The following is a 21,861-nucleotide window of genomic DNA, read 5'->3' on the forward strand; positions in this document are numbered from 1 at the left end:
CAAATGTCCTGATTTAACAGAATATGTCCTGATTTTCGAGAGACCGCCCTGATATTTAAAAAAAACTCTCGAGTTGTCCTGATTTTTGAAAATTGGTCTCTAGAATTTCTCAAATTGTCCTGATTTTCATAAAAACATCTCAAATATAATCGTTTTTTTAGTTAAACTATGAGAAAATCGAATGAATATGTGATAAAGTAGTTAAACCCATTTATCAGATGATAATGTTCGGTTCAGATGATGTTTAAATGGTTTTTTTTATATGAACTACAGGCTAGCCAAGAAGCTGCTTACTGCTGTTACATGAATCAAGGTGTTTACAGCACCTGTATTTCGCCTTTATTTATGCTGTCTAACCAGAGCTGCATGAATCGAGAGGTGTCCTGAAAAATCCTGATTTCTTCTGTGCGTGTTCCATTTTTTATTCGAAACTATCTGGTACCCCTGGTGGTGATAGATAAACAAGAGAGATCAATAGTGGGAAAGATCACATGCAGGATATACATGGTGTTTCGATAGAAGGTCCAGGGTTTCCATCATTTTTTTTTTTCAAAAATCAGGGATCTAGTGAAATAAAAATCAGGCAAAATCAGGCTATGTTAAACTAACGGAAATTTGGCTCAAAGTGATGACCTTTTTTTTAGCAGCGCTCCATTTTTTCACTCTAATATGTATTGTAAGCCTACTTGGTTGATTATTCTACTAAATCAAAGCAATCAAAAGATTCCCTTTAATTCCAAATTTCCTTTTTTAAATAAGAATTAAATGGAATCTTTCGATTGCTTTGATTCAGCCACATTTTCACTTTTAACTTCAGCTATGGTACCTAATCCAGTTCCTTACTACCCATTTTTCATCACATTCGCAAGAATCAGGCAAAATCAGGCATATTTTCAAAAATCAGGAAAATCAATGGCTTATCAGGTTGTCAGGCAGAGCCTCGAAAAGTCAGGCAAACCCTAAAAAATCAGGCACATTGGCATCTCTAGGTTCAGCAGTTGATCGGCAGAGCTTGACGTGTACGCTCGTGTCGGACGATTCCATCACGTTCACCGTGGTGAAATTGGCTAACACGCCGTTGCACTGAAGCTGAGATTGCGGGTTCAAGTCCTGTCGGTGAACCGTTGTATCTTTTTAGAAAAATTCATGATATTTACGGATTTCTCATAAAATTATTTGTCCGATTTCCAGATTGGTCACGATCATCTCACCGAGTCAAAACTTGCAAATTACTTTTGCCTAATAGCGGCCGCATGGCTAAGAAATGTGTGTTTTTCCTTCTTCCCGTGTTTCGGTTTGCTGGCTAAATATATAGAACTTCATGTTTGTGGACAAACGCAGCAGCATCGTCGTCTAGCTGCGTGTATCTGTCTGCAGCAAACGGGAATCGCAACTGCTGCAGCTGGAATACGAAAGGAATCCGTACATTCATCCGGGAGCAGGAAGTGAATTAAAAATCAATTGAACTAAGAAAACATCACTGACGAACGCACCAGAAGGTATTCCAGAGCCAAGCGAACGCTGCTATTAAACGACACATGGAACTGTTTTAGAGACACATTAAATCTTGGTTGAAATTATTTTCGGACCCAACAAAATTTTCGATGGTAAGTTAAAAAATAATAAGATAATTCTCGCAACGAATGACGACGATGGAAACATTCAAAAACTTTTGTAATAAACAATAAGCTAATTCCGTGTTTTTTAATTTAATAAGAAGCTTTGATCCAGAATTCCGATTTTGAATTCTGAAGTCAGAGTCTTTATGAATGGAACGAATGTTTTGGTTGATTTTTTAAAGGATTTTAAACGGCTATCAGTCTTGGATTTTTTAAGTAAAAATGACTGTTTTTACTGTAAAAAACAGTCGTTTTAACTTAAAAAATTCGAGGTTGATAGCCGTTTGAAATCCTTGAAAAAAGAAGTCAGAGTCAGAATTCAGATTATAAATTGAAAATTGTGATTTAAAATTGAGAATTCCTATGATAAAAATGCTTTATGAAAATTTTGATATTAACTGAAGGCTTCTTGGGCTGGGGCCAAGGTTGCCGAAGTCACAGAAAAATCTGTGATTTCACAGAATTTTAAGCAAATTTTCATCACAGAATCTGTGTCACAGGACACAGAATTTTGAAAAATTCACAGATTCCACAGAAATTTTGAATTTGAAAAGAATTTCCAAAATTATAAGTTTTTTGGCCTATATAAAATTTAATAAATAATAAATTGATTTGACCCAACATAAATGTAAAAAAGACCCAATTTATCATGAATTTTCAATGAAATTAAAGGAAATAGCATCACAGAAAACCATCACACAATTTTTGGGTAAAATCACAAAAAATCAGAATTTTTTTTCTCGAAAACACAGAATTTTTTTCTGCAACCTTGGCTGGGGCTTAATCATAAAAAGGAAGAAAATGCTTTAAAAAAGAACAACGATTTTGGTGCAATTTTCAGCTGTTGAAGCTACATTGAAAACATCATTCGAGCACGGAAAGATGAAATGATATATCATCGACCTTGCGTTTGGTGCCGGTCAACACGCTGCAAAGTAAAACAGAAAAAGTATTTTAGTTTACAAATATATTCAACATTTACCAGAAAAACTGCATCTTAAACTTATCAATTAAAAGATCAAAATTTCATTTCTTTTAATGGGGGGGGGGGGGGGGGGGGGTTTAGGGTCTAACGGGTAAAAAAAACACCATTTTCACGATTTTTTTCTAGAGCTATCGTTCAAACAAATGTATTTAAATTTTTTGCATTATACAAAGCATTGTTAAAACAACATTTAGTATTTTTTTCGTAGAAAAATATTGAAAAATGAGCCGGTGACGGAGCACTTCCGAGAATGCCTTTTAGAAAACAGGATTTGCAGTGGACACTGTATCTCAGCACAGAATCATCTGAAGTCAAAAAATAAGAGCAAAATATTCTTAATAGAAGTTTTTCTGGACCCCAACGTTTTTGTTTAACTTAAAAAAAGTTATATGAAATTTTTGTGGCTGTTTGAAGTAAAAACTACGATTTTTCACGAAAAAATCCTCCATTTTTTACCTGTAAAATCTCCCCAAAGTAAAAAAAAATAAAAAAGAAAAACGTTGGGGTCTGGTATTTTATATGTAGAAAATATGTTCCAAATTTGAAAAGAATCGGATAAGTAGTTTTCAAATGACGATGCCCATGGACTTTTAAAATGTGCTTTCGAGAAAAACGCGTTTGAAGTTTCTGCTCTTGCTTTCTTGCAGTATTAGATAGGAGGAGATAAAGTCCTATAATTTCTACAGTTTTGCTTCAATTGACTTGAAAATTTGACACAACATTCTTGAATGTTTTACAATAAGAAAATATAAAAAATAAAAAAATCGATTTTTTGAAAGTGTTAGACCCGAACCCCCCCCTCCCCCCTTAAGGAAAACATAAACTTCACTGGAACTTTCTTCTCTTTTTTCATAAGATGTTCTTATGAAAACTACAAAAATTTCATAAGACTCTTATGAAAAACAATTTTGCACCCTAAAAATCGGCTCATAAGACGCATGTTATGAAAATTATAGTAAGAATTTGCCTTAGTGTTGGATTTGGTTCAAAGGTGTCAGGTGTCCTTTTAAAAAAAACGCTGGAGTCAAAAACAAAACTGACCTACGGTAGATTTGGATTAGTAAACAAACAGAACCGTTTTATTTGAATAATAATAAGCTTCTTTGTCTAATTTATTTTTCTTATTTATTTCTTGGAAATAATAAATAATAGAAAATAAAAGCTCAATCTAAACAAACAAAAAAGACACTTTCATAATTATTCATCAATTATTCAATATTTTCTGAAGGTGTCCTGATTTTTTAAGATTTTTTCTGCTTTTTGAGAGATCGTCCCCTGTCATTTTTTCTTAAAAATATACTTACCCATGGCTTCAACTAATGTTTTTCTCCATATTTAATGTAGCAACATGCTTTTTCATCATTAATTAGGTGAAAAAATCACTAAAACGATTTTAATTCTTAGAAACAATTTATGGAATCAGCGTGAAATTTGTTATTTTTCATGGGTAACAAATAAGGTTTTATGGTTAACCAGCCTGCGCAATCTGATGAAACTACTTTTTATTTGCTAACCCCTAAATAACGATAACAATTCATAATTATAACAAATTTCGTCTTTTTAAGAGTTAAAAAGGTGCACCAATATTCGACTCGAAAAAGTTATCTACCGCCATTTTGGCCGCGATATCATTCAAGAAATTGAATTTCGTTGCCTTCCTGAAGGCGTTTCACCTATAAGAATATAAAAACAATGTTTTTTAAAAAGCGAATTGGAGATAAGTTTAACAACATTAAATGATTTTTTGCCAAAGTATGGTTAGTTCACAAAAATACGAAGAATATGTAATCAAACATTTGATGTTTCAATTATTACATTCCATATATTTAATCATTGTTCCATTTCTCACCACGCTTTCGGTATGCATTCTGTCCACTAGTTTTGGCGTTCTACCCCGCGGTTTGTTTTCTGGCTGTTTTAGTTGTTTACAAAATTATAATCGAAATCGTGTTTTATGATATTTTTTTTTTATTGATAATATGTAAATCTGATCCCTGAATCGTCGTAAACTTTCAATTTGGTTCTTAGATGATTGGTATCGCTGTAAAAAGTGATTTTTCTTAACTGGTGCGTCTTGTACAGTTTTCCCTTACCATCAACCTTGAAACTTTTGATGTAGAAGTGGTACCTATGATTAACTGTGAACATTATGTTTTTAGAAGCTTGAAAAGTATACACCGTCTTCCATCATATGAGGCTCGCTGCATGTTGATCGACATCAAAACACTAAGAAAACAGCGAGAGTATGCAATGATTTCTATTGCAAACGATATTGTTTCGCAGAGAGTTGATACAACAGAACTACATTCCAAATTAAATTTTTACGCGCCAACAAGATGACTTAAAAACCGTAGTATAATTGCCTTCAATCAACATCATCGCACAGAATACGCCAAAACTGGGCAAATCAATAGCATGATGAACTCTTATAATCAACACTGTGAAGCCATTGACTTTACAACATCTCAGCATAAAGTAATTTAACTCACAAACCTAATTATTTTCATATTTTTGTATAGTTTTAAACAAAACCAACAATGAATGTGTCTATGAATGATTGAAGAAATAAATAAACTCAACTAAGCATACAGTACCGTTCATAATTGTATAGAAATTGGAAGCACGCGCATTATCACTTCGACTTTGAACTTCCATAACTTTTTACTTTGATGATTTTTTTTATCAAAATTTTCGCGTTAAATAGATCAACTATCACACTATTATATCACAAAATTTGAGCTTTCTAGAGTTTGTGTGGCCTGAGAATCAGTAATTCTTCGAAAATCGGACTTTTTGGAATTTTTTCATTTAAACTACAATTTCTCTTAAACAACGCTACATATTGTATTGAAATTTTGCAGCGTGGTTGTTGAAATATAAAGCTAGCATGTCTGAAGTTTTCGAAAAGTTCTATCGATGAGATCAAAAGTTATGCGAGGTGCAATATTTCAGGCATGAGCCTAGAAATGCGATTTCTATAGAATTTTGGACGATTCATGAGAACAATAACGTTTCCTCCACCAATCAGACAAAAAATGTCTGGCAAAAGCAATGAAGAAAATAAAAAAACGAAATAAATGATCCATTTGTGTTTTGTAATCAGAATCTCGCGATATTTTTTGATTTTTTGGGTGAAATAGATTTACTGGTTGCTAAACAGAGAATATGATTTTCCTATGGAAACATTAGTCCAAAATTCTATAGAAATCGCATTTCTAGATCCATGCCTGAAATATTGCACCCCGCGTAACTTTTGATCTCCTCGATAGAACTTTTCAGAAACTTCACACATGCTAGCTTTATATTTCAACAATCATTCTGTAAAATTTCAATAAAAAATATAGCGTAGTTTCAGAGATATTGCAGTTTGAATTAGAATAGTCCAAAAAGTCCGATTTTTGTAGAACTACTGTTTCTCAGGCCACACAAACTCCAGAAAACTCAAATTTTGTGATATAATAGTGTTCATCTATCTAAAGCAAAAATTTTGATCAAAAAATATCATCAGAGTAAAAAGTTATGAAAGTTCAAAGTCAAAGTGACAGTGCGCGTGCTTTCAATTTCTATACAATTATGAACGGTACTGTATGTATGTATATTGTTTTTCCATTGCCAAGTTAGCCAACAACTTCGGCGGCTACCTTGGTTCGAACGGACACAACAATGTTATCATTTATTCAATTTCCTATTTTCACGAGCATCCTTAACACGAAATTATTGCCAAATCAAATACTTGACTGCCAAGACATGGTTGGTGCAAATTACTCGTACATTAAAGTACATATCCACTAATAGAGATTAATTTCGCGCTATTCAGTTATCAATGCTGGGCTCCGTACCTTTCCGCCTTTTTGACGCCAGACCAAAGTGCTCCCGTAACCGGTGGCATGAAGCGTAGCGTTCCTATCGGTGGCGAAGCGTACGGTATTCCACGGAACGCCTCCACCGGATCCAGATGTCGCCCATCGAGATGCTCGATAGTGCCAGACACCGCACCATATTTAATATGCACCACACGAGAGGTCGTCTTCTTTACGGAATCGTTCTCGTCACTATTTCCAGCACTAGCACCAGCACTTCCTCCCCCGCCTCCTCCTCCTCCTGCCCCACCAATTCCACCCCCCTCGGAGATGGTGGGGCCCAATATGGGAATGATTATGACCAGCAGCAGCAACATGGTTATGCAGATCACGCTACTCGATTATAGACAGCATTTCTACACTTGGAATGAATTTTCGTATCGCTCTATTATAGCTTTTCTACCAGGGGGTTAGCTTTATTCGCAAGAACACCAATGATGTTATTAACACTTCCCCTCGAAGCGTGACAATTTCATTATTTTAGCACAATTTTTATATTTCTACCGCTAGAACCATCAGCACATGGTTTAAGTGGTCGAGAATGGTGTGAGTAGACACAAGGACTTTCTATCTTCGGCAGGAGAAACGTACACATTTTGGGCTTGTCAACTTTTCAAAGATGGTTAAATGGATACCCTTGGATCAATTTATTACACCTTCCCCATCAATTAATCTATCATTTATAAACTCACTCCGGCAGCTCTAGGCCGGTTTGACTTGTTACAAGAACTCCCCCACTGACTGACATGCTCAATAGCACTTTAACCTTTCATCCTTAGCATCACGAAATGAATGAGATTTTTTTCTTGCACTCCTCGTCGATCCACTGGGGAACATCGTTTCACTTGACCGAATCGAATACACCACAATTCTTCTGTTGGTTGGCTTGTATGCTATGCACGTATATCCTCTTCTATTATATGTATATCCTTGGTCTTCTGGCACGGTGACATCCATAAATCAATACTCGTGAGCAGTGTGAATCCTGTGAGTCGCCTAGCAGCAAACAACGCACTAAAAATCACTGTCGGTGTTACTGCGAGAATCCGTATCGATTGCTATCCGTATCCTTGCGACTGAATTCCAACCCGACCAGTAGTAATCCTCATTAGATCCATTGCAATTCCACGACGTTCGCCCTGCCCCTCCACCAAACTGGGCCCATATCTTTGCTCACTCTCAGTAACGACAATAATTTGACATAATTCACTACAGAAGCAAACAGCGCTCAACCATGGCACAGGGATCTTTTCATTGCTGCTGCTACTGCTGTCGCCTTACAGCTGTAGTCAACCATAGAACACACTCGCCCCTTGACATCATACACCCCCGAAAATAGGGCTCACGAAATCCAATGCTCAGCACGCTGGCTGTTTCGGGTAGCTCAAAGGATGACTATCTTGCCCAACCCAACCAAACCCAACCGTACGCCCCCACAAACGAGCTCCCTTTCTTTTGAGCTCACGGTCCGGCACCGTCGTCAATTGACGACGTCCCCACAAATCCAGATTTTAGGGCAGGTCGCGAAAAAATGACCCTCGCGGGAAAGGAACAGGCACACAGAGCAGCAACCGCGCACGAGAGAGGAAACACGCGAAGAAAAACGGGCCGCAAAACCGAGATTGAACACGGTCAGCATCGATTCGCTTTTCACCACAGACTGACTTGACTTTACTTGGCTGATTCCTAGCCTAGCGAAAGGCGCTGCAGCCATACCATAGATAGAGGCTAGTAAGATAGTAGGCATTCATATACGGCAGAGACACATCGTGGCCAGTGTTGGTACCAGAGTCGCTTCTATTGCGCAAACTCACAATCAGAACGTATGAGATTGACACAACAATCCGCGAGGTAAACATTCCGACACTGCATCTGGTGGGCAATGAATAACGTTTGTTGTGACTTTAAGAAGAGCTGCTATAAAATAGAGCTGAGCAACATTTTAGAGCAATTTCGCGTTTGAGGGTGGTATCAATGAAAATTAAATATTGAAATTTTTCCTTGTTACCCAATGGAGAACATGAATTTGAGGAAAAAATCGGTGCTGGTACTGAAAAAGAGGTTCAACACTGAAAAAAACCTTTAGTGTTAAGCAAAAATTAATCAAACGTGAAAAAAATCTTTGAAAATTAATTTGCAGAATTAAAAATGCGAACGAGGGATACGTACCGCGCAAAAAAAAACCACCCGCGTGAATTCAGAAAAACCGCGTTAATTCCAGACAACCGAGTAAAAAACCTTGCGAATTCCAGGACCGCAGGGGTTATTAATAGGAATCTTAAGGAAATAAATACAAGGTGCCTGGACCTTGTGAGGACGTCGAGAAATAGATTTTTGACATCATTTTTAATCCAACACGCAGAAAAATATCTTGTAAAAACAATCAAATTTGGATCAAAAATAATAAAAATTTTGGTTGGGAAAAAGCACAAATATAATTCAGATTATATCGACAAAATAAATTGATCGAAAATGAACTTATCATCCTTGTTGAAACAATATAGGCCCTTTTTGAAAATGATCCATAATTTTTAGCAAAATAGCAAAAATTTTGGGTAAAACGTACAAAATATTTTTGGACTGAAAAAAAAATATTTTCATTTTTTTATAGTTATTTCGGTTTGATTTATGTAAATGAATGTATTAATTTTAAAATAAGGGATTTTTTTTTTGATGAGGGATTTTTTTTCAAATGGATTAAATTTTATTACACCAATTAAAACGGCATTTTGATTTTTTATTAATGATTTCACAATATACACCATATGCACTGTGTTTTTTCTTTATGCTTTCCGCTCTCCTGTAAAGCAGATCTTCCTTCAAAAGCGGAATCTGCATCACGATCGTCTGGTATCCCATTGGTCCCCCGAATGTTGATGTGCATTAGTTTAAAATTTACGAACTGCGGAAGGGCGGGACCAGGAATGCAAAGGTCGATTACTGTTGGGTCGCTACATCTGAAAACAGAGGGGAAAATATAAAAATTAATGTTTGTGAATCAACCCCATTCAGTCTGCCTGTCTCTATGGGAAATTTTCTTCGCCCCAGGTGATTCACATGCGTATTATGAAAGGGTAAAGTTTTAGCAAATATTTGCAACTCAGACTCACCTTGATTGTACACGATGTCCCCGGGAACAGGTTAAAATTATCGTCTCGCTGGAAGGGCTGCCACTAATAAAGGCATCGCTTCAAAGCCCGATTCACTAATTCGGCATCCGATAGCTGTCGTGATTGAAGGAACGAGTTGTGTCCTTCAATTTGTTGATAGTCCTGGTCCGACAAACCAAATTAAGTTTCGGCCTAAAAAAAGGAAATGCGAAATTGTTTACAGATTTGATAATTAACTGAAATAAAAATAACTTACCTATAATGAAACCAACTCTGTAGCATTCCGGAATCCGGGTTTACTATCTCCGAACGAGCAAGAAATTGACCAAGAATCGTTTTTCTGTTCGGATACATCAAGAGGCACAAGCTAAATTTTGACGAGTTTTTTTTTTCTTTTTTTTCAGTTGACGTTTCATCTATACACGCTTGGCCAACAAAACATATTTTTCGATTCATAACAGCCCAACTATCCATTTCAAAAACAACAAAATTGATTTTTGTTAAAATGACGCACCCCTCTTCCATACACGATGGCTTGCTTTCGACTATTTTGTAAAATTGACAAAATGTGGGATTCTGTTTCGAATCGAATTTCATATCAAAAGTACCCATTAAATGCGAATAGATAAAACAAAATTAAATAAAAAAAAAACGTTTTGTTGATTCGACTCCCCATTCTTTTTCTGCGTGAAGATGGCGGCTTCCACTTAACTTCAAAATGCTTTAAATGACTAAAAATGGCATAAAAGACCCATTTTTTTTATTATCAAATTGGTCGTGTTTTATCCAAAGTTTTGTCAGTTTTCACTTTTTCGTTTATCATATTTTTGTCATTTGTCCAATTTGACTAATAGTTTTTCATATTTTTGCCACAGTTTGTAAAATATTTTTGTTATTATTTTGTCTTATTTTTATAACACTGGTCATATTGTTGTTTACTTCTTTCGGTGCTTTTTCATATTTTTCGAATTTTTTTCAGTCAGTTTTCATGTACTTTTAAAGCCCTTTCACTGGTTTCACTGTGGATGATTCAAGCGTTTTTCAGTTATTCACTGCATTTTGAAGTTAAGCGAAAAACCGCTATCTTTGATTTTAATATGGCGCTGGACTGCCAAATTCGACTTATTGAGCCCTTCCACCCAATACCCATATTGTGCAAGGAATATTTAAATAAGGTAGTGTCAAGAGCCATATTGGATTTTTTAGTGACGTCACAAAAACGATTGTATCGAAAATTTATGTGAGAATGGTAGGAATTAAAAAAAAAAAAAACACTTTTTAGAACGAAATCGAATTCCAATTTCATTTTGATTTTGTTGTAAAGCCTCTATTCCACAATGTTAGAAAATTTTTTGGTCCTTTGAAGATTGCATTATGTTTTTTTTTCTAAATTTATTAATGAATGCAATGTCGCCTTGAATCTAAAACTTGCAAAAATGAAGAAAAAATCAGCTTCAAAAGGGTCTAGCTGGTAGATATTGAGTGTTCAACTGATTGTAATGCTTTCATACCTACCTGTAGGGGCGCACCCTAACACCAAGGAATATTTAAAGAAGGTAGTGTCGAGGCAGCCCTGCTTTAGTATTAGTACACACTGCGACGTCACAATCACGAAAAATCTGTTAATTTACTAGGAAATTTGTCTTTTTCGTTGATAATTTGAGGAATTTGCTGGAAATGTTCCACTTTTAATACCTGTTATTCTAGATGGATTCTTGCTCTTCAAGCTTGGTACGAAAAATGTTGGATTTTCAAGTAATTTTTGTATGAAATAGACCATCGAAGTTCGAAAAAATTGTGGATTTTCCCTACTCAAATTTGCAAAACTTTAAAATTAGTTCAAATTCTTCCATGAAAATGATCAAGTCAGTGCAGTTTAAGATCCTTATTACAAAAAAGTTATCAAAAAACAAACTTTTTTTTAAAAACACAATTATTTATTTGCGTTTTAGTAAATCGAGTTAACAATAATCAATTGATGTTAATTGTTCTACATAAGAATTGAATATGGTAAACCGATTGGATAAAAATCATGACAATCAGTTGAACACTCAATAACCACCAGCTAGACCTTTTTAAAGTAGATTTTATCTTCGTTTTTGAACGTTTTAGCTTCAAGATGACATTGCGTTCATTGTTAAAACGAGAAATAAAACATAATGCAATCTTTAAAGGACCAGAAAATTTCATAACATAGTGAAATAGAGTTCTTACAACACAATCAAAATGAAATTGGAATTCATTTTCATTCTAAAACATGTTTTTCTTTGAAATTTCTGCCATTCGCATATAAATTTTCGATACATTCGTTTTTGTGACGTCACAAAAAAAATCCAATATGGCTCTCGACACTACCTTATTTAAATATTCCTTGCCCTAACACACACAACTGTACATCGTGATTAGGCTTACCTGGAAAACATGACAGACCTTGGAGAAAGAAAACTGTCAGATGCGAGAGCGGGAAACAGGGGATTCGGTGGAGGAACTGGAAAGCGACTGGACGTGAGTGAACGGGTGTGAAAGAAGATTGTGTTTTGATAACGATTCTAAGTTTTAAATTTAGATTGTTGTCGGAAAATCTCTACATCTGGCGACGAGGATAAAAAAAGGGTGAGTAAGAACCAGAAAAAAATAGAAATTGTTAAAGAAAATTGATGTTGCTCAAATGAATAAGTTAAATTCCAGTTCGATTTGGTGCGACTTCTCGTAAAAGATGACAAGAACTTTTATGAAAAAAGGATGCCTCTGAGGAAGATGAATGCAATTCCTCTGAGGAGGAAGCGTGAAGGTCCTCTGAGGAGGAAGAGAGAAGTTCCTCTGAGGAGGAAGAGAGAAGTTCCTCTGAGGAGGAAGTGTGACGATCCATAATGAAAGAAGAATTCAAATCCTCCGAGGAGGACGAATTCGATTCCTTTCAGAAGGAATAATTCGATTCGAAGAGTCGAAGTGTGATTTTCCTTTTAGAAGAGTGATTTTCCTATTAGAAGGAAGGATTCAATTCCTCTGAGAAGGAGGAATTTTGTTCCTTTGAGGAGGAATAATGCAACTTCTCTGAGGAGAAGAGTTCAATTCCTTTGAGAAGGAATAATAAAACTTCTTTGAGGAGAAGTATTCAATTCCTTTGAGGAGGAATTGCGTAACTTCTCTGAGGAGAACATTTTTATTCCTTTGAGGAGGAATAATGCAACTTCTTTGAGGAAAAGAATAAAATTCCTTTGAGGAGGAATAATGCAACTTCTTTGAGGAGTACCTAGTGTTTAATTCCTTTGAGGAGGAATTATGTAACTTCTCTGAGGAGAACATTTTTATTCCTTTGAGGAGGAATAATGCAACTTCCTTGAGGAGAAGTGTTCAATTCCTTTGAGAAGGATTAATTTATTCTCTTTGGGAAGAAGAATTCAATTCCTTTGAGGAGAAAAAAGGAGGAACATTTCGGAAAACCTACAATTCCATTGAGGAGGAATATTCCATTTCCTTTAAGGAGAAAGAGTGAATATTTTCAGAGATGGAAGAAAGCGATTCCTCCGAGGAAGTAAACATAAGATTATACGGAATCCTGCTCTGAGGAGAAAGATGAAACCATCGTTGAAATATGATTTGTGTCCTTCCGAGGAGGCAATGAGGAGGAGCTCAGAAAAATGCCATGTGAAGAGGATATTTTGAAATAGTGCGGAAGATCTATGAACAGCTTAGCCTGTATCCCCGTGGCAGTTGTATTTGCACAGGTAAAAAAAGGTGAGATAAACGATAAGATAACAAATTTCCATGACAAAGCAGAGCGATAATATGTGAGCACATATTAGGTAAAGCTAAAATTTCTTAAATCCCGAGAATTCATGAATGTTGAGACTAAGATAAGTACCGATAGTTTTGTGGAACTAAGGATGCAAGTTCAGTCGCGAAATACGGATGGCTCGGAGAGGCTGGATTGTTTTTCGGGAATGAATTCATAAGAAAATAAGCAAGAGTAACTTCGAAAGGTTTAAACGTAGTTTTAAGTCTCCGAGGAGCGCACATGTTTCTGAGGAGCTCTGGTGACTTTGAGGTGGACTTCGAGTGACTTCGAATGACTTCGAGAAGTCAATTAATTTCTGTTAGAAATAACATGACGTGACTCTAATGAGCGCAGATAGTACGGAGGATCTCTGGTGCCTCTAAGAAGTCATACATTTGTGTTCTATATAAAATCTGTAACTCGGAAGAGTGCAGGTGGTTTTAAGATTCCACTGCTAATATCTACGAGGTGCTGCAATGCTTGATCGTTGTGATTGTGCGAGTTTAAAGAATGCCTGTACTATATCAGCAGACGAGTTTGACTAGACGGGAATGATTTGTTCAGTTATCTATTTTGCCAAATCAGATAAGTTGAGTGATTGTATTAAAGAAAAGCACATCAATGTTGTATGGTTTACTTGCTTTTGAAGAATTGTGCTTCATAGTAGCTGGATTGTGGACTGTATGAGTACTCTTTGTTGAAAACGGTATCGTGATTTTTCATAAAATATCGATACAAAAGATCATACTGCTTCATCTGTGATACCTTATCAAACTTGTGACGATTTCTTTCAAGTTTATTGTTAGTTACATTAAAGGAGTAGAACTGTAGAATAGATAGTCATGCGTTTAACCATACCTTTCACACGACTCGAAATACCTTCAAGTTTAAGCTCAGTTTTCCAAAATCGATTAAGTCAACTAAAAAAAAAAGGAAAATCATGGAAGAAATAACATGTGTGTCGCTGGGAAAAGCGAACCTTTAGAACGAGGGCGTAAGTTAGAAAAATATTATGAAAGAAACACATTTACTTACCACTTTTTTCGAGGGTTTTTATCTAATTGTTAACTCGGGTGCTTCAATGACAAATAAAGAATGCAAAAAAAGGCACAGAGAACAGACGTACAAGCTCGAACAAAAAATTTTCAAAAAAGTGAGTATATAATTTCAAATGTTGGCATCCAAAAAAATACGTTGGAAATTGACTTGAATCAGTGCCATCTAGTGCGCCGTTCAAAAGTTACAAATCAAATTTTCAAGTGCCCATTTTCGAAAAGACGTAATCATATATAAATTCATTAATAATTAAACTAATGACGCTCAAAACTTTACAGGATCGATGTATTGCTAGAAAATGCAATAAGAGTTACTTATGACTGGACAGAATTTTAGAAACAACTTTTTTTTTTATTTATGTAATGTTTCGAGTTACTTTTCTTCAGCCATTATAAGATGTCCCCCAGAGTAACCCGAAGCGTGACGTAAATTTAAAACAAAAAAAGTTTTTTCACTGTCAGAAAAATGCAAAAAGTAAAAACCGTATAAAAAGTATCGGTAATTAACTTTTATTCATTCCTTTATTTTTGCACTACTGAAACAGTTGAAATAAATACAAGTTTAACAATAAACTTTTGCACTTCGTTCGTCAGAGGACGAATCGGCTATATCCAGTCAATTAGGAACATTCTTAATGATCAGTCTTAACCATCAGAACTGATTCTAGACAACTCAATGTGGGTTACTTACAAGTATCACTTTTGGATCCCATTGTCCTAAATTGAGCGCTTCTAGCTTGAAGGAAGTAGCGGTCGATTAACTTTTAAGATATTATTTCATTATGTAACCGGTGTTACGAAACATTAACAGCCATTTCCTTAAGACATGCCAAACAGTTCATACGACCTGTCCAAAACTGACCAAAATTTTGTTTTTTTTTCTCAGTTTGGTTTTGACAGTTCTTTTTGGTGTATTTGGAGACATCTGGTGGTCAAAAAACAAAAATTGGTTCAAAACGATCGTTTGAAATTTCACACAAGTTTCATGGGCTAGTTTGTATGTCTGTTCTCTGTGAAAAAGGCTTAACAAAAAAAATATGAAATTGAAAATTTTACTTTTTGGTTTTATATACAGTTGCTCTATTTATTCGAGCGGATGAAACGTTAAATTTCTTAGTCATGAGAAATTCGAAAAACTGGCATAGCAAACAAGCATGGTTGTCTACAGCGTATTTATATATGCTTCGGTACGTGTGCAGGGATAGCTAGTAAAAACAGAATTGCATACAGGAGCATTTTAAAGCTTACAAGCTGCGCCAGAGCTTAACTTGTTGCTACCTTATCACATCAAGTCAAGACGGATTGGAGGAACTGCGATGCAATTGTTTAACAAAATGGAAGGGGATATAGTGTCAAAATGTAGGGGGATGTAGGGGCGCACAAGGAGGGATCTAAGTAAATAGAAGCTTGCGAAGAATCAAGAAGAACGACAAATTAAGCCCAGCCTTGAGCAACAAAGAATATATGGATGCTCACAAAAAAAAGAATAAATAAATATAAAATATGTATCTGAAGATAAAGGCAAATTCACTATATCTATACAGAAAGAAGAACCTCCAAGAGAGCTCGCCACATAAGGTTCCGGAAACAGTACTCGAGACGATAAGAAGTGAATGTATATCTGAAAGAAAATAGAAGCGGAAGTCGGGAATCCGGAGCAGTTGGTTTTTGCTGCCGAGAAAAATTAGGAACCTGCATGGTTCCAAGATGACGTGCCATATCAGATCAGGTTGTGTTAAGGGGGATGTAGGGGCGCACCTTAACACACACAACTGTACATCGTGATTAGGCTTACCTGGAAAACATGACAGACCTTGGAGAAAGAAGAACTGTCAGATGCGAGAGCGGGAAACAGGGGATTCGGTGGAGGAACTGGAAAGCGACTGGACGTGAGTGAACGGGTGTGAAAGAAGATTGTGTTTTGATAACGATTCTAAGTTTTAAATTTAGATTGTTGTCGGAAAATCTCTACACAACCGGTTTACCATATACAGTTCTTATGTAGAACAACTAACATCAATTCATGATTGTTAACCCAGTTTACAAAAATGCCAATAAAAGATTGTGATTTTCTGTAAAAAAAAATTGTGTTTTGATCACTTTATTGTAATGAAGAGCTTAAACTGCACTGATTTGAGCATTTTCATGGAAGACTTTGAACTTATTTTTAAGTTTTGCAAATTTCAGGGTGAAAATTTACCATTTTTTCGAACTTCGATGGTAAAGAAAAATTATTCGAAAATGCAACTTTTTTTGCACTGATCAAGAAGCAAGAATCCCTATATAATAACATGTTTTCAAAGTGGAAAATTTCCAGCAGATTTTTCAAATTATCACCAAAAAGAAAAGTTTCCTAGTAAATTAGCAGATTTTTCTTGATTGTGTGACGTCTCAGCCTGTACCAATACTAGAGCAGGGCTGCCTTGACACTATCTTCTTTAAATATTTAAAGCATGAATTATTATTCTTTCAGTCCCTTTTTGTCTATGTTCCTTCTATCCATGGACTACTAGGACGTGGCAGGCGCCGTTACATCACTAAGAGAGAGCATCAGTTTTGTCCAATGTGGATGTGTTGTCAATCCTATCCTCGTCGCCAATTTGTAGAAACAAGATTTGCTAGTTTGGAAAACAACTTAATAATGTTTTTTTATCTGACACAGTAGAGAAACGACTACTAAGATACTACACACAGTGTAAGCGATTATTCGCTCGAAGAATCGGCTTCATCGCGCGAATTTATCCAGTTCATCCGAACATACACAGAAAATATTCTCTCGGCTATTTTTCATTGAAAATGAAAATTTTGCATAAAACGTTTTTCAAAAGTTTGTTTACATGTTTAATAATCATCGCCGTTCCTCTTAATGGTGAGGCGGCTTTCATCTAACAAGACCTTGCACGAAAATGCCTCGTACTGTGCTTCAATGAGATGGACTAGTTTCTTTGGGACTCCTCGTCGCCTTAGAGCCGCCCAGCTGTTTTCGTGGTTTAGTCGGTCAAATGCCTTTTCGAAATCAACGAACATCAGCAGAAGAGAGTCCTGGAATTCGTTGATTTGTTCCAGTATGATTCGATGTGGTCCACACAAGATCGTCCTTATCGGAATCCAGCTTGTTGCCTTCGGAGTGTAGCGTCAACCTTCTCCTGTATCCTGTTCAGGATCACTTTGCAGAGTACTCTGAGAGTTGTACAGATCAAAGTTTGATATGCCTCGACAGTTATCGCACTCGGTCAGGTCACCTTTCTTCGGGACCTTAACGAGGATACCCTGCATCCAGTCGGCCGGGAATATTGCAGTATCCCAGATGTCAGCGAAAAGACGGTGCAACATTTGTGCTGACAAGGCAGAGTTAAGAACATCTCAGCAAGAATTCAATCGATCCCAGGCGCTTTGTAGGCCATTCGAATATTACGTAACGCAATTTTCGATCATTTTCAACCTCCTCCTCTCCTTTACGTAACACATTCTTATCACATTTTCTATCTAAAATCCACAAAGCGTAACAACCTTCTATACCCCCTGAACGCGTTACGTAATATTTGAATGGCCTCTTGTTGGATTTCATGTGTTTGATTGCCGTTTCTATTTTAGCCAGCGCGGGCGCTTCCTAGTTGACGCCATTTATGCAACTTACTGTTCGCGCTTCGAGCTGTGGATTCTACAGGCCATCCCAATCGTGACTCGGAAGAGTTGTTGGAAGTACTCTGTCCATCGTAAGAGCTGAACTGTTCGATCTGTCAATAGCTGACCTGCTCGGTTTTTTTCTGCGACATTCTAGCATTGGTCAGTGCACCACAAAGGCAGCGAGAAATGTCATTAAGTAAATAATCGGATATCTTCATTGGCGGCGGCTCTTTCTCTCTCTTGTCTCGTTTACAAGCTCGTTTAACTGCCTTTTCCAGCTCCGCATATCGTAAGCGGGTGGCTGCTTTGGCTGACCCGGTACATGCCTGTTCAATTCAAACTTTCGCCTTTCTCCGATCATCGATCATCCTCCACGTTTCATCCGACATTCGTTCACTTCTTCCACAAACTTTACCGAGAGTACCATGGCTCGTCATGATAAAGGCTTTCTTGATTCCACACCACTGTTCTTCGACTGTTCCGTCTGTCGGCAGTTCCGAGGCTCGGGATTCAAGCTGTTCATCGTATGCCCTTTTCACCTCTGGATTCTCCAACCGGCGGACGTCGTATCGATATTCGACTTTCTCCTCTCGCCGCTGGACACGCGCGACTCTCAGTTGTATCTCGCCAAGAACGAGGTGATGATCAGATGCAATGTCTGCGCTTCGTTTGTTGCGGACATCAAGAAGGCTCCCTCTCCATTTTCGGCTGATGCAGATGTGGTCAATTTGATTTTCTGTTCGGCCATCTCGGGATACCCAAGTGATCTTATGTGCTGGTCGTTGGGGAAGAGCGATTCACCAAGCACCATGTTGTAGTTGCCACAAAATTCTACAAACAGCTCTCCGTTTTCGCTCATCTGTTAAGACCATGGCGCCCCATGATGCGCTCAAAGTCCTGATTATCAGAGCCAATTCTTGCGTTAAAGTAACCTAAGTGGATTTGAATGTCACGCTTCGGAATTTTCTCAACCACGCTGATTTCCGCTTAGGTTACTCGCATCCCAGCCGGTGCCATAGGGAGGTTGACATAGGAGTTGTAAATAAAAATTATATGATCACTATGGAGCCTCGTGTTGCACATTATCCACCATTTGCTAGCCAACGATTTTCTCGTAAATCAAACCTTCGGTAGGTCCGTGCACCCATGTAAAAAACCTAAAGAGAAGGATCCACCCATCAAAAACTATAAATCCAATATTTACTCATCATAATTCACTATTTAAACAAAAGAAATTGTCAAACACAAAATTATTATCACTTCCTTTTCACTACAATGTGCGAGAGCACAAAACTAAAGGAAACAAGCGCCTTTGAGTATGCAATTTTCTTATTGTACATCATCTAATTACCTTGAATCATAATTTGAAGTTGAAAACTGTTGCATGTTACTCAAGTTGACGGTTACTTACTAGTCCGAATGTTGGGAATTTAGTGTAGGTACCTGAAATCAAAATCGTCTACTCGCTGTGCTTGGTGACACGATTCGTGCTACCCTTGCTAAGCTGCCGTGACAAATCTAGATGATGATGGCAATGTTGGATGATGATAATGATGGTTTTGAGCATCATCGCCGTTCCGTGATCTTTTCTGGTGCATCCTGTGTTTCGGTGGCGTGGCGTCAGTCACCGTTCTACTTTTGATCAGTCGTCGGTGAGTCTTGCAGCAACGCGGACGTGATCATCCGTGATCTGTTGCTTCTTAGCTCCGGTAGTGTGACACTTCTATCTTTTCTTCTTGATCTCACCTCCCTTTGCTCGAGTGGAAAGAATGTTTATCTCGGCTGCGAAGTGACAACGGCAGAGTTGAAAAAAATTATTTAAAAAGCCGCAGTGAATTAAAAATATACGGCTTCTAGCTAACCTTCGAATCTATGTGTGTTTGTTTGTTGTTTTTTTTTTCGAGTTAAGATCCTTTGAGTATAGTGCTAACGATTACCTAACCAAATCGAGAGCGAAACGCCTCACTTCGAAAAGTTGCAATTAGTGGTTTGTTGTTATGGCTGCGGAATAAGAAGATTGGCATTTCAGGCCAAATGGGATGCTGTGCGAATACAAATTGGGTGATCTATAAGTGTCGTGACATTTTGAACTAATTGTTTGGCAATTTCACGGTACACTGCAATTTCACTCGCAGTTGAGAGTTCACTCACCTGTCACTTGAAAAGTGAAACGCGTCCATATCCATCTACATCATCAACACGGCCAATGCGTACGAACGGAATCGAAATCGAAAAACAGAAATTTCCTCTTCGGCTAAAAATATCCGCGGGAAAAAGTGCGCGGCGAAATTACTTTTGCCTAATAGCGGCCGCATGGCTAAGAAATGTGTGTTTTTCCTTCTTCCCGTGTTTCGGTTTGCTGGCTAAATATATAGAACTTCATGTTTGTGGACAAACGCAGCAGCATCGTCGTCTAACTGCGTGTATCTGTCTGCGGCAAACGGGAATCGCAACTGCTGCAGCTGGAATACGAAAGGAATCCGTACATTCATCCGGGAGCAGGAAGTGAATTAAAAATCAGTTGAACTAAGAAAACATCACTGACGAACGCACCAGAAGGTATTCCAGAGCCAAGCGAACGCTGCTATTAAACGACAAATGGAACTGTTTTAGAGACACATTAAATCTCAGATGAAATTATTTTCGGACCCAAAAGAATTTTCGATGGTAAGTACAAAAATAAAAAGATAATTCACGCAACGAATGACGACGATGAAAGCATTCAAAAAGTATTGTAATAAACAATAAGCTAATTCCGTGTTTTTCATTTAATAAGAGCTTTGATCCAGAATTCAGATTTTGAATTCTGAAGTCAGAGTCTTTATGAATGGAACGAATGTTTTGGTTGATTTTTTAAAGGATTTTTAATGGCTATCAGTTTCGGATTTTTTAAGTAAAAATGACTGTTTTTACTGTAAAAAAAAGTCTTTTTAACTTAAAAAATCCGAGACTGATAGCCGTTAAAAATCCTTGAAAAAAGAAGTCAGAGTCAGAATTCAGATTATAAATTGAAAATTGTGGTTTAAAATTGAGAATCCCTATGATAAAAATGCTTTATGAAAATTTTGATATTAACTGAAGGCTTCTTGGGGCTGGAGTTTTTTTCTTAATCATAAAAAGGAAGTAAATGCTTTAAAACAGCACAACGATTTTGGTTCAATTTTCAGCTATCGAAGCTACATTTAAAACATCATTCGAGCACGGATTTCAGGAAAGATGAAATGATATATCATCGACCTTGCGTTTGTTGCCGGTCAACACGCTGCAAAGTAAAACAGAAAAAGTATTTTAATTTACAAATATATTCAACATTTACAAGAAAAACTTCATCTTAAACTTACCAATTAAAAGATCACAATTTCATTTCTTTTAAGGATAACATAAACTTCACTGGAACTGCTTCGCTAGATAATGAAAAAAACTGATGTAATGAATGCATGTATTCATTATATTTTCACAATGCCGTTTCTTCTCTTTTTTCATAAGATGTTCTTATGAAAACTAAAAGAATTTCATAAGACTCTTATGAAAAACAATTTTGCACCCTAAAAATCGGCTCATAAGACGCATCTTATGAAAATTATAGTAAGAATTTGCCTTAGTGTAGGATTTGGTTTAAAGGTGTCAGGTGTCCTTTTAAAAAAAAACACTGGAGTCAAAAACAAAACTGACCTAAGCTAGATTTGGATTAGTAAACAAACAGAACCGTTTTATTTGAATAATAATAAGCTTCTTTGTCTTATTTATTTTTCTTATTTATTTCTTGGAAATAATAGAAAATAAAAGCTCAATCTAAACAAACAAAAAAGGACACTTTCATAATTATT

The 21,861-nt window shown here is 36.7% G+C and overlaps 2 protein-coding genes across 8 annotated transcripts in view; one reads left to right on the forward strand and one right to left on the reverse strand.

The window, feature by feature from the left end:
* LOC129758377 (neuroligin-4, Y-linked) overlaps window positions 1–8,107 on the reverse strand; it is a 260,978-nt gene extending 252,871 nt beyond the window's left edge. The window contains exon 1 of the mRNA XM_055755884.1: window positions 6,444–8,107. Within this exon, the coding sequence (XP_055611859.1) occupies window positions 6,444–6,781 (338 nt within the window). The 5' untranslated portion in view covers window positions 6,782–8,107. The remainder of the gene's footprint in view (window positions 1–6,443) is intronic.
* LOC129758376 (uncharacterized) overlaps window positions 1,320–21,861 on the forward strand; it is a 201,976-nt gene continuing 181,434 nt past the window's right edge. For 4 of the 7 annotated variants that reach the window (XM_055755876.1, XM_055755878.1, XM_055755877.1 and 1 more), the window contains exon 1: window positions 19,930–20,701. The gene's annotated coding sequence lies outside the window, so the exon portion shown is untranslated. Of the gene's footprint in view, window positions 1,608–19,669; window positions 19,744–19,764; window positions 19,909–19,929; window positions 20,702–21,861 lie in introns of those variants that run through there. The other 3 variants (XM_055755880.1, XM_055755882.1, XM_055755883.1) reach the window with 3 other exon arrangements.

Source organism: Uranotaenia lowii, chromosome 3 (genome assembly GCF_029784155.1).
Source record: "Uranotaenia lowii strain MFRU-FL chromosome 3, ASM2978415v1, whole genome shotgun sequence".
NCBI lineage: Eukaryota > Metazoa > Arthropoda > Insecta > Diptera > Culicidae > Uranotaenia > Uranotaenia lowii.